This window comes from Sceloporus occidentalis, unplaced genomic scaffold (genome assembly GCF_023333645.1).
Source record: "Sceloporus occidentalis isolate IW3139 unplaced genomic scaffold, rSceOcc1.0.p SCAF_2, whole genome shotgun sequence".
Taxonomy (NCBI): Eukaryota; Metazoa; Chordata; class Lepidosauria; order Squamata; family Phrynosomatidae; genus Sceloporus; species Sceloporus occidentalis.
Genome location: NW_028316982.1, coordinates 22,214,834 through 22,228,469, shown reverse-complemented (window position 1 = coordinate 22,228,469; position 13,636 = coordinate 22,214,834). Strand labels below are relative to the sequence as shown.

General features: G+C 38.9%; 1 protein-coding gene across 7 annotated transcripts in view; it reads right to left on the bottom strand.

Moving 5' to 3' along the window:
- Window positions 1-8,925: 8,925 nt before the first annotated feature.
- The window catches only part of LOC149318042 (zinc finger B-box domain-containing protein 1-like), a 51,853-nt gene continuing 47,142 nt past the window's right edge, over window positions 8,926-13,636 (bottom strand). For 6 of the 7 annotated variants that reach the window (XM_089508906.1, XM_089508909.1, XM_089508908.1 and 3 more), the window contains one exon: window positions 12,820-13,092. In XM_089508906.1, coding sequence (XP_089365032.1) covers window positions 13,020-13,092 — 73 coding nt within the window. In that variant the 3' untranslated portion in view covers window positions 12,820-13,019. The other variant, XR_016279960.1, reaches the window with a different exon arrangement.

Sequence of the window (13,636 nt, the reverse complement as noted above, 5' to 3'; positions counted from 1 at the left end):
AGAAAAGGAGAAAAAGTTTATTGCTAATGCAATTTTGAAGGTTCTAGATAATTTGGATGATAGAAAGCTGGGTATAATTCTAATACCTGAAGAGGAAATTAATTCTAACGATGATCCACCTCTAGTCCACCCAAGAGGACAGGACAGATAGATAGGTGGAACTAATTACCAATATTCAAAAACTTTAAAGTATGGCAAAGAAATGGAATCCATACTGCGAGATCCACAAGGCAGTTCTATTGTAGTGTTTGAGATGCTGGGAATTTAACCTGCAGTGATCCATAAGGAAAGTGCTTAGTCTTCCAATAAGCTTTAATTTCCTATCTCCTTTGTCTACTGTAGGGTCAATTGTAGCTGGGAGGGAAGAATTAAACAGTAAAATCACATAGGCAACACTGTGCTTCTAGTACACTCCTGCCTTCTGTGATTAGGAAAGAAGTTTAGTTGAGCATCCTTTTATTTTTCACAAGACGTCTGTTTTCATTGACTTATGGCTATCCAGAGATTTTAAAACCATGGTGTGGTTCTGTACGGAGGGCAGAGTCTACATTGTAGTATCTGTTCTGCATCTTCATCATCAGATGAAGATTTTATTTATTAATTCATTCTGATCCTTGGAAGAATGTTATTTAAAAAAAATAACTGGGAAAAAGAATCACTTTGGCTTTGATATCCAAATGTGTCGCTTACTGATTTAGTTTAATTGCATAACTTATTGTTGTTGTTTTGTTTCAATCTGTACTGAAAACTACCCTGGGATAAATATTATAAAGGACAATATATATAAGATGGATCTGGTCATAACTACCATGCCTTAATCATCTCGTGGTTAGATTACTGTAATATGTGCTACACCAGGTAGACAAGGTTGAGATCAGGAGCTGCACACACACACACACCAGTCACTACTGCAGCCTATCACCACCACTGTGCCATCACAACACTCAAAAAGTGTTGTTTCATGGAAGAAAATTTGCCCCTAGGTGTTTCAGGCACATGGGAGGGGTGGGTGTTTCAAAACTGGAAAACTTCCTTTTTTGGTTAACTCCCCAAAACAAACAAACAAACAAAAAGCAGGCTTCTTCCTTGGCCTAAAACAGGCCATTGAGGCTCACAAACCTGGTTTTATTTTGATTGAAGTCTTTATTTTTTGTTACGATTTGTTTTTTGTGGGGTTTTTTAGGGGGAGGGGGGTATGTGGCCATGTTCTAGAATATTATTTTGTTTTGTTATGATTGTTGCATTGCTCTTTTTATTGAGTTCATTCTTACCCTTGTACTTCACCTTGAACACTTGTTGAGTAAATCTGCACAAATCTGCCCATAAATATCTAATTCATCAGCTAAGGAACTAGCAAATAAATGAACACATGAATAAAACTAAATGTGGCAATGTGTATGCATTTACTTTTTTCTGGGCTTCTTTCAAAAAGGCAAAATGGTTAATTATATAGGGAATCTATATTTCTGTAGTAACCCTTTGGCCACATGTGCAGAGAACAAAACAACTGCAAACCTAGAAGGCAAGGGAAGAAACACTTTGTTGATTAGCACACTTAATCTCCACATACAGACAACGGTTTCCTGCCATGTCCCGTTGGAAAGGAAAAGATGTAAAGTAGGTTTCACATATCCAAAGTAGCAAACAAATGACATTCTGTCTGTTTTCAAACACTAAACACAAAAACACAATGGGAGTTTTCCTAACATGATCGAGAATTGCCTCATTTCTGCCCTTGGCAGCTTAACAGTGACATTAAGCAACCCTGAGAAAAGCAATTTGGAGCAAATTTAACTATGCTGTGTCAACTTTTGGAATTTGCTGTTCCAGGTGAACTATACAGATCTGTCCAAGCACTATGCATTCACTATATACTATATCGTGTTGGGCTTTGGCTGTTCAGAAAAGAGGAAGTTGTATCCAGAATTATACAGTGGGGAGAGATGGAAAATGTGCACCATATGCTTAAAATTCACATTTACATTCTTAATACTACTGCGTGCAAGCTAGTGCAATCCAACAGAAAAAGATGGGAGCTTTGTAGTGAACTGATTAGACAGCTTTGGACAAATGTCCATCTCTTACCTTCAGCACACATACACAGCCAAAGCTGTCTCTTGTGGCAGCTTGTTGAAGATTGTTGACTTGGAGTCTCCTCTTTAAGATGCCACCCCTCTTAGGTTTGAGCTTAAGATGAAGGTTTAGTTTACATCTTACAAGGCGATGATCTGTTTGACATTCTGCATTGGGCAGAGTATGACAGACATCGCGAATATTTCTCTGGCACACTAGAACATAGTCAATGAGATGTCAGTGTTTGGATCAGGGATGTATCCAGGTTGTCTTCAAGCTATCTTTCTGCTGAAAGATGGTGTTTGTAATAGTCAGCTGCTGTTCTGCATAAAATTCTAGCAGAAGGCGACCGTTATCATTACAGTTTCCAACACCATGTTTGCCTAAAACACCTTTCCAGGCTTCAAAGTTCTCTGGCATTGAAGTCACCAAGGATGACGATTTTATCTTCTGCAGGGACTTTTTGTATGAGGTGGCATAGGTCTGAGTAGAATTTATCTTTCTCGACAGGGTCAGCTTGCATAGTTGGGACATGTATACTGAAGAGAACATGTGGGAGGCACAAGGAAATAATGCGATCAGAGTGTCCTGTTGGCAAGGTTTTGAGTTTGGAGGCAATGGAGTTTTTGATCATGAAGCCTACACCTGAAAGATGTTTTTCAGTTTTGGGTTTGCCAGACCAGTAGTGTGTGTAGCCGGCACTGTGTTCTTTAAGGCTGCCTTCCTCGTGGAGATGAACTTCACTAAGAGTAAAAATGGAAGAATAGGTGAAAGATTGTATGATGAAGTGGACTAGGAACTTGGGATGCAATATTCAAATGGAACAAAGGGAAAATGTGTGGTCTCCCTTTGCTGCCTCTGCTCGACAAAAGTATGTATAGGTAAGTTGTCTTCTGTATCTGAATGGGCTGGACTCTCTGCCAGAACTGGTACTGCACTCTGGTCTGCATCTGAAACTTTTGGCTCTGGAACCACCTCCTGCTCTGGTTAAGTAGCTGGTGCTAGTATGTCCACTAATTCAATCTGAGTCAGAATCTAAGAAGATTTTCACACAACATTGTTATATCATTCCTTTATCGTCCCAAAGTGAAGTGGAATTGTCATAACAGATAGACAATTCCAAAAGATTTTCACATGAGGCTGTTAGTATTCTTAAAACATTGATATATCAGAATCCAGCAATTCAACTGTTTTGAAATTGTTTTGTAGAGTGGACCCTTGTTATACGCTGGGGTTTGGTTCCAAGATCCCCCGTGTATAACAAAATCCGTGGATGCTCAAGTCCCATTAAATATAAGAACATAGCAAAATGGTGTCCCTTATAAAAAAAATGGAAAATCAAGGTTTGATATTTGAAATTTATACTTTTTGGAACATTTGCAAACCGTGTAAGCTTGAATCCGTGTATCAAAAATCCGTGTATAAGAAGGGCCAACTGTAATCATTTATTGCTGAATTCTGATATATCAACGTTTTAAGAACACTAACAGCCTCATGTGAAAATCTTTTGGAATTGTCTATCTGTTATGATGATTCCACTACACTTTGGGACGATAAAGGAACGATATAAAGATGTCGTGTGAAAATATTCTATATCTATGTTTTGGAACTAGGGCATGATAATTATTTATAATGTTAATGTAAGCTTCTTCAAGATTTGTGCAAATGAGAAATGGTATAGAACAAATATTGATGAATAAGCAACAGTAGACTCCACCATCACCGTCCAGGCAATCTGTGACCCATCAAGCCAAGTCAACCCATAGCAGCACACTGAGGCTTTGATAAACCTCTAAATTTCTGAATCTGTCTGAAAATGCAATCAAGAATCCATACATCACACTTAGGTGAAGCAATTGCTGAAGTTTTCCTTCTCAGTCAGGTCTCTCTGCTGATTGTTACCTACTATTATTAAATCATCTAACGCCATATTGTCAAGCAAATCCCACTATGCAGACGTCTGACTGTTTGATGCCTATTCAGTGTGTTAGATCATAGAAACTGTACAGACCTTATTGGATAAAGAAATCTTATAGAGGATATTTTTATTATCTTTTTCCTTCATGAATTATCAACTTCCATTCACAAATTCAAAGACATAGAAGTGTTACTCTGGAAAACACATTTGATACTAACTGGAAGAGAGAAGATGGTAGCATGAGCTTTTGTAGACTTGAGTTTGTAGACTTGAGCTGAGGAAGTATGCTCAAGTCTGAGAAAATTCATGCTACTAACTTCTCTCTTTCTGTTAGTCTCAAAGATACTGCAAGATCCCTTTGCATAGTCAGTCACAAAGCATTCATAATTTTGAAACAATTTGTATAACCAAGAATAATCAAAGTGAAACACACACAGCTGAGCCAAGGAAGATAATCTGGGAAAGGTTAATGACTGTAAGGGAACAGCTACTACCCACACTCATTTCACTAATTGTTTAGAAATGTCCTTTGTTCTCACTAACATTCAGCAAATGCTTTAATCGTAACTATATGAAAAAATATACTGTTAGAGACTCAAAGACAGCAAACATCAGCAGGAACTATATGTCAAATCTCGTGTGATAGCAGTGAATAATTTCTTTAATGATACATGTAAATGAGAACCAGCATTACTGACAAGAAAACAAATGTTTTGGCAACAAGAAGAGAAAGTTAATGTTGGTGGCAATCTCAGACAGTCAAAATTCTATACTGGTGGCCAAAACTAGGCCGGACACTGACTGTAACACAGATCATGAATTACTCATATCAAAAATAAGAGTAAAACTCAAGAAAGAAACAAAACCAGTCATCATACCAAAATATGATCTAAGCAATATCTCATCAGAATTTTTTGGCAATATAAGGAACAGATTTGTGCTACTGAGCATAATAGACCAAGAACCAGAAGAACTATGGTCTGATGCCAGGGACATAATAAAAGAAGATGCAGACAAAAATAAAGAGAAGAAACCATGGATGACAGATAAAACACTATAAGCAATAAAGGAAAGAAGTGAAGCAAAACAAAAGGGAGATAGGAACAAACTAAGAACCATGAATGCAACAGTACAATGGCTAGTGAAAAAAGATAAAGAAAACTACTACAATGATCAAGACAAAGAAATAAAAGATGACAACAAAAAGGAAAGAATGAGAGACTTATTCCACAAGATATGGGAACGCAAAGGAAATTTCAAACTAAGGACAAGTATGCTCTATGATAATAAAAATTACATAATTCAAGACCAAGAAGGAATAAAAAGATGTTGAATGCAATACACAGAAGAGTTATATAAACGAGATGACAAAATGAAGGACACGTTGACCAAAGAGCCATATGAAGATGAACCTCAAAGTCTAAAAAGCAAGGTGGAAGCTGTAATATGAGAAATGGCAAAAACCCAAAATATTCCAATCAAACTGCTGTAATGCACATTGACTAGGGATTCTTCATGGTTCTCTAAACATGCAAATTATTGACCTTTCTGCACTTTAATTGTTTTATGTACCAGTCGAGAAATTTGCCACACAATTGCCTAGGTGAGAAAATTTTCAGATGGTTCATTTGCAAATGAAGTAAATGGGCAGGAAATTCCATTTGAAATTAGTTGGTTTAAGTTTTGCTGTTTTACTAGATCAGACCTGGGGTACAAGAGTGTGTGTATTTTCACACTGGAAAAGTCTAGCCAGTGACAACAACTGCTGTCTCGCCAATACAGTGCTGAAGTTGTGTGTTGTTGTTTTTGCAATGACTGGATTCAAATTTGTCAAACCTGAAACAAAAAATGTCACACAAGGCAGGGGGAGGAGAGATAGCTTGGCATAGTTTATGAGGAAGATTGATTGATTGATTGATTGTATTTATACCCACTCTTCAGAAATGCTCTCTAAGTGGCTTACAAATTAGTAATTATACAGTTCCCTGCCCTCAGGCTTACAATCTAAAGACACAAGACACAAAGAAAGGGGATGGCAGTGGTGGACAGGACCAAGTCCAGCAGAAATTGCTTCTTATTCTCCCCCTCTGAGACTATGGTAATAACAGTTGGAAAGGAAGGTGGGCCTTTCTTTTGCCTCATGGTGAAGCTGTGCCTATCTCCGAGGCCATATGAAAGGAGGAATGCAAATATCAAGTTAAACTCTGGCCATGGGTCACAATGGAGAGAAGGAAGTTAAAAAGAGCCTTTGAAGCAGATAGCTGTGACTTTCCAGGTGGCTTACATCTCCCAAAAGATTTAGTTAGCATAGCTAATGGTCAGCAGCTTGGGTAACATTTGAAGAACCACAGTTGTTCATCCTTGCTTTAACTGTAAAAGTTTACAGGCACTCCCTACAGATTTTTAACTGAGATTAAACCATACATCATGAACGCAAGAAATTCAGTTCATATGATCTTAAACATTTCTACAGGTACAACAGTGAAGGTTCCTCCATTTCATAATTCATCAGTGGGCAATGTTGCTCACAGCTGCTGCAAGGTAGAAATTCAAACTTTCTCTCCAATAACCACTAGAAGGTTGTGGTAGAAGCTAATTAGCTAGTTATCCCTATTATTGGCAGCCCACACTTAAAGTACATGTGGCTACCACATCAACAGTGATAGATTTGTATGGGGATATCTTTGTCCCATTACTTCTTGGTAGAGAAGGGACTTCTACTCTCTGAGGCTGAATTTCATTACAATCCATCCTCCCTCCCATTAATCACATTTAAATTGAAATTCTGTCTACAGTTGTCTGGGATCAAATTCCAGTGAAGTCAGTGGGGCTTCCTTTTGGGAAGACATATAGCACAGTACAGTTAGGCTGATGTTTTATCATGAGTTGTAATGTCTTGCCAAAAGAGTCTTATTGAATTATAATGCATTAAATGGGATCTTTCATATTGAAAATAATGTCAGAATTCTAGTGCCAGTACACCATGCTGTATAGAAAACTGATGCAAACATAATTATTTGGGAATTGCATGATAAGGACAATCTTGTGAAGGCAGTGGAGGTGGGTGAGGCTTTGAGAATATCAGTTGGGGAAAACATGAAAGTAACTTTCTCTTAGGCTTGATTGACATGGCTTTTATCATGAAGGTCCTTTGCTGCTTTCCTGCACAACCAGAGACAGGATAAAAAGAGACTCCTATAAAACATTCTGTAAAGTCTAATGTTCAGATTGAAATGGATAACATTTTATTGTACTTTTTATTCCAATTTATTGTACTTCTTTTCAGTTAGAGCTATAACCATTCCTGTTCTTTTCCCAGTGGTGTAATTGTGTCCAACCCAGTCTGAATCAAAAAATGTTCCATCATCATCCTGTCCCATTTTGAGCACTGCTTTAGGCTCCAGTTTAATCTGCCTTCAAAAGCTTACCTCTGCTTTTATTTATGTATTATATTAATTTGTATCCCACCTTTCTCCCCAAATTGGGACCCAAAGCGGTTTTGGACAGGGTACAACTGTGCAAACAGTAGAGACTTTCTTGTGCTTAGTCCATTACCTGGCTCTGTCCTTGGGTCCTGACTAACCTCAACAGAAAAGGTCACAGATGGGTATGTGCTGCCAGATATTTTATAATAGGGTTGCATGAAAGTGGCCAGCACCAAACCACCTCCAGCCTGTGAAAGGCCCAAAATAGCATTTTTAAAGAGTTACCACTGTTTAATTGGTAATTTTTTTTTTTCAAAATAGAGGTGTCAGGAATGGGTTGCTGGAATGTCTTGGTGGACTATACTGTGACAACCTTTAAAGTAAGATGGCTATGCCCTTTTTTAAAAAAATGGAAGTGTAACCACCTGCATAATTGTAGACACAGCTAGTGAGGGAGAATTTAATTGAAAAATAAATTCATTGGCTGCAGTGCATTTGGCGGATTAAAGCATTCAGCTGTTAAAAATTGCTAGGACTGGAAGAACAGAAGGATTGATCTGGAGGATCATTCCCTCCTGACCCCAATTATAGCAATCAGTTGGGTAGGTAAGGATGAATTTTAAGGGGTTGGTCCCACTACAAAAAGCTCCACTATATGCCCCTAGTTCCCACTGGAAATCGATCTTGATCCTCATTTGATCGATTCCAGGGGAAATAAAGTGGAGCAAAGGTTAAAAGGCAGGGGTTTTTTTCTTAGCAGTTATTTTGAGGTTCATCTGAGAAGAATCGGATCTGATGTGATTCCTAACAGTGGGAACGCCAGATCAGAACCGATTCTTTCTGAGGGGAGAGACAAATGGTAGAGGGGTGATGTTTTGACAATTCTACCATCTTGCAGTGCTGGCTGTGTACTTGTGTGTGTGTTTTTTTTAATTAAATTGAAATAATATGTAATTGATAGAATATGCAATTGTTTGATTTTGTAACTACTTGCAAGGAAAGGAGGGACAAATGGCGCAGAGGGGTGACATTTTGACAGATCCACCATTTCTCCCCCTTGCAGCACTGCCTGTGTACTTGTGTTTTTTTTAATTTAATTGATAGAATATGTGATTGATAAAATATACGATTGATAGATATGTGATTGTTTGATTTTGTAACTACTTGCAATACAAGTAGTTGCAAAATCAGTCAATGGAAGATTCTATATATTTTTTAAAACAAAAACAAAAACATTGTCCTCCCCTTCATCCTCCTCCTCCGTCCCCCTGTTGCCTTCCTTCCCTCCCCACTTGGCTTCCCCTGCTTGGCTTCCCTGCTGCCTGCTCACTGTCCCCAGCCTTGGCTCCCCCCCTCCCCCGCTGGCTTGTGCTCCATCGCCAGCTTCCCCCATCCCCAGCTTGAAGTAGCGCAAATGGGGAAAAAAAAGGAAAAGAGATTCAAGTGTCAAAAAAGATCCCCTTTTATAGTAAGAATGAAATCAATTACAAACACAGAGCAGATCCGAATCATAACCCATGTTATTCTGCCAGTAGGAATAAGCCCTAAGAGAAAAAAGACGTTTTACCCAGAAGTTTTTTTTTAAAAAAAATGTGAATTATCCAGAGCACATATTCCAGTCTGTAACATCATTGGTTGAATGGTTCCCCTCACCCTGATAAAAATGACTTTTGAATCCAGGATTTTTTAAAGGGGTACTATTGGTCAGAAATTATCTGCTTATGGAGCTATATGGTGGTTCTAATGAGAAATTTTCAATGCAACGTAAAATTGCAGAAAGAATGCTGGAAATGTTACAGATAACTACTACAGCAAATGTCAATTAGCTCAATATAACAGGAGGGAAAATGTGCATAAGTGTGTTAGGTCTGCACATTTCCCCAAACCCAAAGGTTTAATCTAGTAGGCAGGACTAATCACATTCTCTTTGCAACAGTTCCTAATCGACTTTGGCATTACTATTACAGGGAACTAAGCTGATAACAATCAGAGCAAATAAAATTATTCTGTACACAACCATAAAACAATACTTTATACTATTTTACAATGCAGTGCCATATTCATACTGTTTTACAGCATAATCCTTACTTAAAAGAATACTTTCCGAAAGGATATTACACAGCTGTAAAAGTACAACCAACAAGGTAAGTGACTGGTGTAGGTTAGCTGTAAGAAAAGATACTTTGGGGACTTTTTAGCTCAAGAAGAGGAAGAGGATCATAGTGTAGAGAAAGTGAATATGGAGAAGTATTTTCTCCCGCTTGTAATGCTAGATCCTGATGTCATCCACTGACTAGTGGAAAATTCAAGACAAAAAGGGAACATTTTTTTCCATAAAGCCTACAGTCAAACTGTAGCCTTTTCTATCAAAATATGTAGTGTTGGCCATCATAGTCTACAACCTTTAAAGGGGAGCTAGCATAGTTTAGTGATTTGAGTGATGGACTACAGCTCTGGAGATCAGGGTTCAATCCTCTGCTCAGCCATGGAATTCCCTGCCCCCAGTGACCTTGGTTAAGTCACACACTCTCAGCGATACATTCACTTTAGGGCCACCATAAGTCAGACACAGAAGTTAGACACAGAACAACTAGACTATCAATGGTGACTAGTCATTATGGTTATGTATTATCTCCATTATCAGAGGCACTATGCTGCCTGGTGCTTGTTGCAGAGGAACATGTGCATCCATCTGGCCACTGTGAATAGAATACTGAACAAATAGGCCTTCAGCTCTTCTAATCAAGCATGGCTCTTCTTATGTTCTTACAAATCAGAACTGCCTAATCCATCAGGACTTACTTTGTACGCAGGTAAGTAGCTATAGCATTGCACCTGATTAGTCTTCTGTGCATTCTTTAGTTTGAAAAACATATCCAATGCACTCTAATTTACATTAGAAACCTTGTTAACATCCCACTCGTAAGCTAAGACAGGATAGTTGGCCATGGGGCATGTGTGTGTTATGTATTGCCTTTTATCCTGCCCTTCCATTAAAAATAATACCCAAGGCAGCCGACATTGTTTAAACTGTCTAGAACTTCTAAATGTTTCAGTCAAGTTAACACTGCTGAGCAATGCTCTTCCTGGGATCATCAGCTTAACACTTAATTAAGCCGTTTCATTTGGTGAAAATATAGCTGTTTCGGGGTCCATTTGGTCATGTGTTTTGGTAATATTTTGGCTAGCTATCCTGCTGTCATGCTTTTGTTGTTCTCCTTTTGCCTGATTGTTCAGTTTCTGTTCAACTTTTCTATTATTGATGTTTCATGATTGGGATTTTTATATTTGTATTTACCTTGTTTCTTGTAAAAGAAGGCAGCATAATTTAAAATAAAGACAGATGACATTCACCAGGGACACAGGACATCTGAAAAGATCTGGCTGGTCTCATTGGGGTGGGGGGGGGGGGAATTGTGTTCCTCAAAAGTGTTCAAATATTTGACTTCTAAGAGAACCATCAAATTGACCACATATTGCTCTGAGAGAAATTTGAAGAACAGCCACCTTGTTATCTCATTAATTCTTCTATATCAAGAAGAGAAATTGTGTGCATATCCCTATGTTGCTGAACTGCCTAGGGATGCTTGAAGTTGCAGTTCAACAACACCTGGAAGCACAGAGAATCCCACCTGTCATCTGTAAAGCAATCCTGAAAAATGATGTTCAATATCCCGCAGCAGGGAATAAGGAGCATAAAACTTTGTATGTGCAACTCCATGCTATCCCACCTGCCATGCTCTGGGGCACTGTCACAACCAGGTGCTGACTACTGAGTAGGATGAAGGAAAGTTACCAGCCAATGTCCAGCTGTAATTCTACAGTTGTGTGTATTGTGTACATTCAAGTCATTTCAGACTTATGGCAACCCTAACATGAATCTATCACAGGGTTTTCTTGGCAAGTTTCTTCAGAGGGAGTTTGCCATCATCTGAGATTGAGGAACTGTGATTTGCCCCAAGATCACCCAATGGGTTTTCATGGCTGACTGGGTATTCAAACCTTGCTCTCCAGAGTCACAGTCCAGTGCTGAAACCACTACATCATGCTAGCTCTACAGTTCCACAGTTAGAGAAACCAGATCCAGGAGAACAACCCCATTTCTCTTCCTTTAGCTGCAGAACCACAGCCAAGATGGAGGCTGGCTGGTCACCCCCCATACCCACCTCATCCAGTAAAAGGCCACAGCAGCACCCCAGGGCTTGAGAATAGTCTTGAGATTTGTGTTTGGCTGCTGACAAATTGTCAATCAGTGAAGGTCATTCTAAACAGGCTGGTCCCAGGCCTGAGTGAGTGGCAAAGCAAAAGGATCATCCCAAAACAAACTAGTATTTTTCCCCATTTTCAGGGATTCCAAATAATAATTGGTAGGTTAAATGAACAACAACATTTTGAAAAAGTCCAACAAACAATATGCTCAGTAGTTTCAAAAGTCCAAATGGCATGGGGGGGGGGGGGGGATGGAGAGGGAACCGGCAACCATATAGCATCCTTGGTGTAAACTTTAGTATTAAGATATGTGGGATGCTCACCAAAACGTTTAAAACAATCTCTTATCTGCAATATATAAAGGGTGGATCTCAGAAGTTAGGGGGAAAGGAAATATTTTCTCTTTCATTAAACTACTTTCCACTATTGTGAAAAATATTCATTTTGGAAGCTGGTGGCTAGCCCTATACCTAAATCCTTTAGTATTAAGTGATATAGAACAGGAATTTTTTTTAAAATAAAGATGCTGCTTCTCCTTTGGCCCCTCTGGTTTTAGGCTGAATAGAGTCCTGAACAAGAGCACAGGCTGGGGGCTGGAAGGTGCTGCAACCTTTACTGTAGATCCTCGCTTGTTATTTACTGGCCACATAGCACACATACCTACTGTGTTACACCAATAATCTGCTAATATACAGCTGCAGATTACAGGTCAAAATCCAAGAGAGCTATCTCAGTGAACAAGAAGGAAGCTTTAGAATCACTAATCTTTTCAGTATGTACACTCTTTCTTTCTTTGGCCAGTATATTTAAGGTTCACTGATTAACATGGGTCAAGGGAAGTAATATCACCACCCTATTCTGCTTTGGTCAGACTAAGTATTTGAATGGATGTTGTTTGGAAGGTGGAGTAAGCTTGCTTTCTGTTGCTACAGTGACCAGGGCACAGAGCAATGGATCCAAACTACAGAACAAGAGATTCCACCTCAATATTAGGAAGATGTTCCTGACAGTAAGAGCTGCTCAAAAGTGGAATATTATGTCTTGGAGTGTAGTGGAGTTTCCCTTGTAGGTTTTTAAGTAGGGGCTAGGTAGTCATCTGTCAAGCGTGCCATGTGTATTCCTGCATGGCAAGGAGTAAGACTGGATGGCCCTTGGGGGTCTCTCCCAACTCTATCAGAGGTCACTGAAACAGAAAAAAACAAACTTTTTTGTTGTAGCTGTTGCTGTTGTTACTTTGTTTCAGTATCAACATGCACTTTATTTATTGAGATCCATTTTCTCTTAAGATCAGTTTATCCATAAACTTGAAGCACCTTGGCTTGATGATTTTATATGATATGAGTGCAAGGTTGTATCAGATAAGATTCCCCCTTTAAATCTCTCTCTCTCTCTTTTCAACGTAATTCTATCACATCCTGCTTGTCCCTCTCGTCTTCCTCATCATCTGTATGGCTTTCATCATAAATTCTAAAAAGAAAACATTATTAAAGAGGTTCAGTATCTCCAGAAACACAAATGCAACCAAGATACATACATACTAAATTATACTGCAAAAGGTATATAATCATTGCTCTTTCTGATGAACTTGAACTGGCACAGATCATGCAATGGCTATCCATCAAAATGATATTGGAAGATGCAAATTCATTTTTAGATTGCAATCTGCAATCTGCTGGGCCTCATCAACCGTACAGGATGATGTTTCTTTGTGTGTCTGGCTGAAGAAATTACAGATATTTTGTGGCTGACCCTCACACCCCTGGCCACTAAATGACGGAGAGCTGCCTGCAGAAAAGATGGCTGAATGTGCACATGGGATGATAGAGGGGAGGACAGCAGTTATGTTTGGTGGAGCTTCATGCTTTGCTGTTCCACCAAAACAATGCAGGATCTGAACTGCTGTCTTTCACAAAATAACTATCATTTTTTGGGGGGAGAAGTCCTTGAATGGAAAACACACATACACACGGGGGAAGGTGTCTGAAAGTGTTCATTCTTGCACATGAGAATA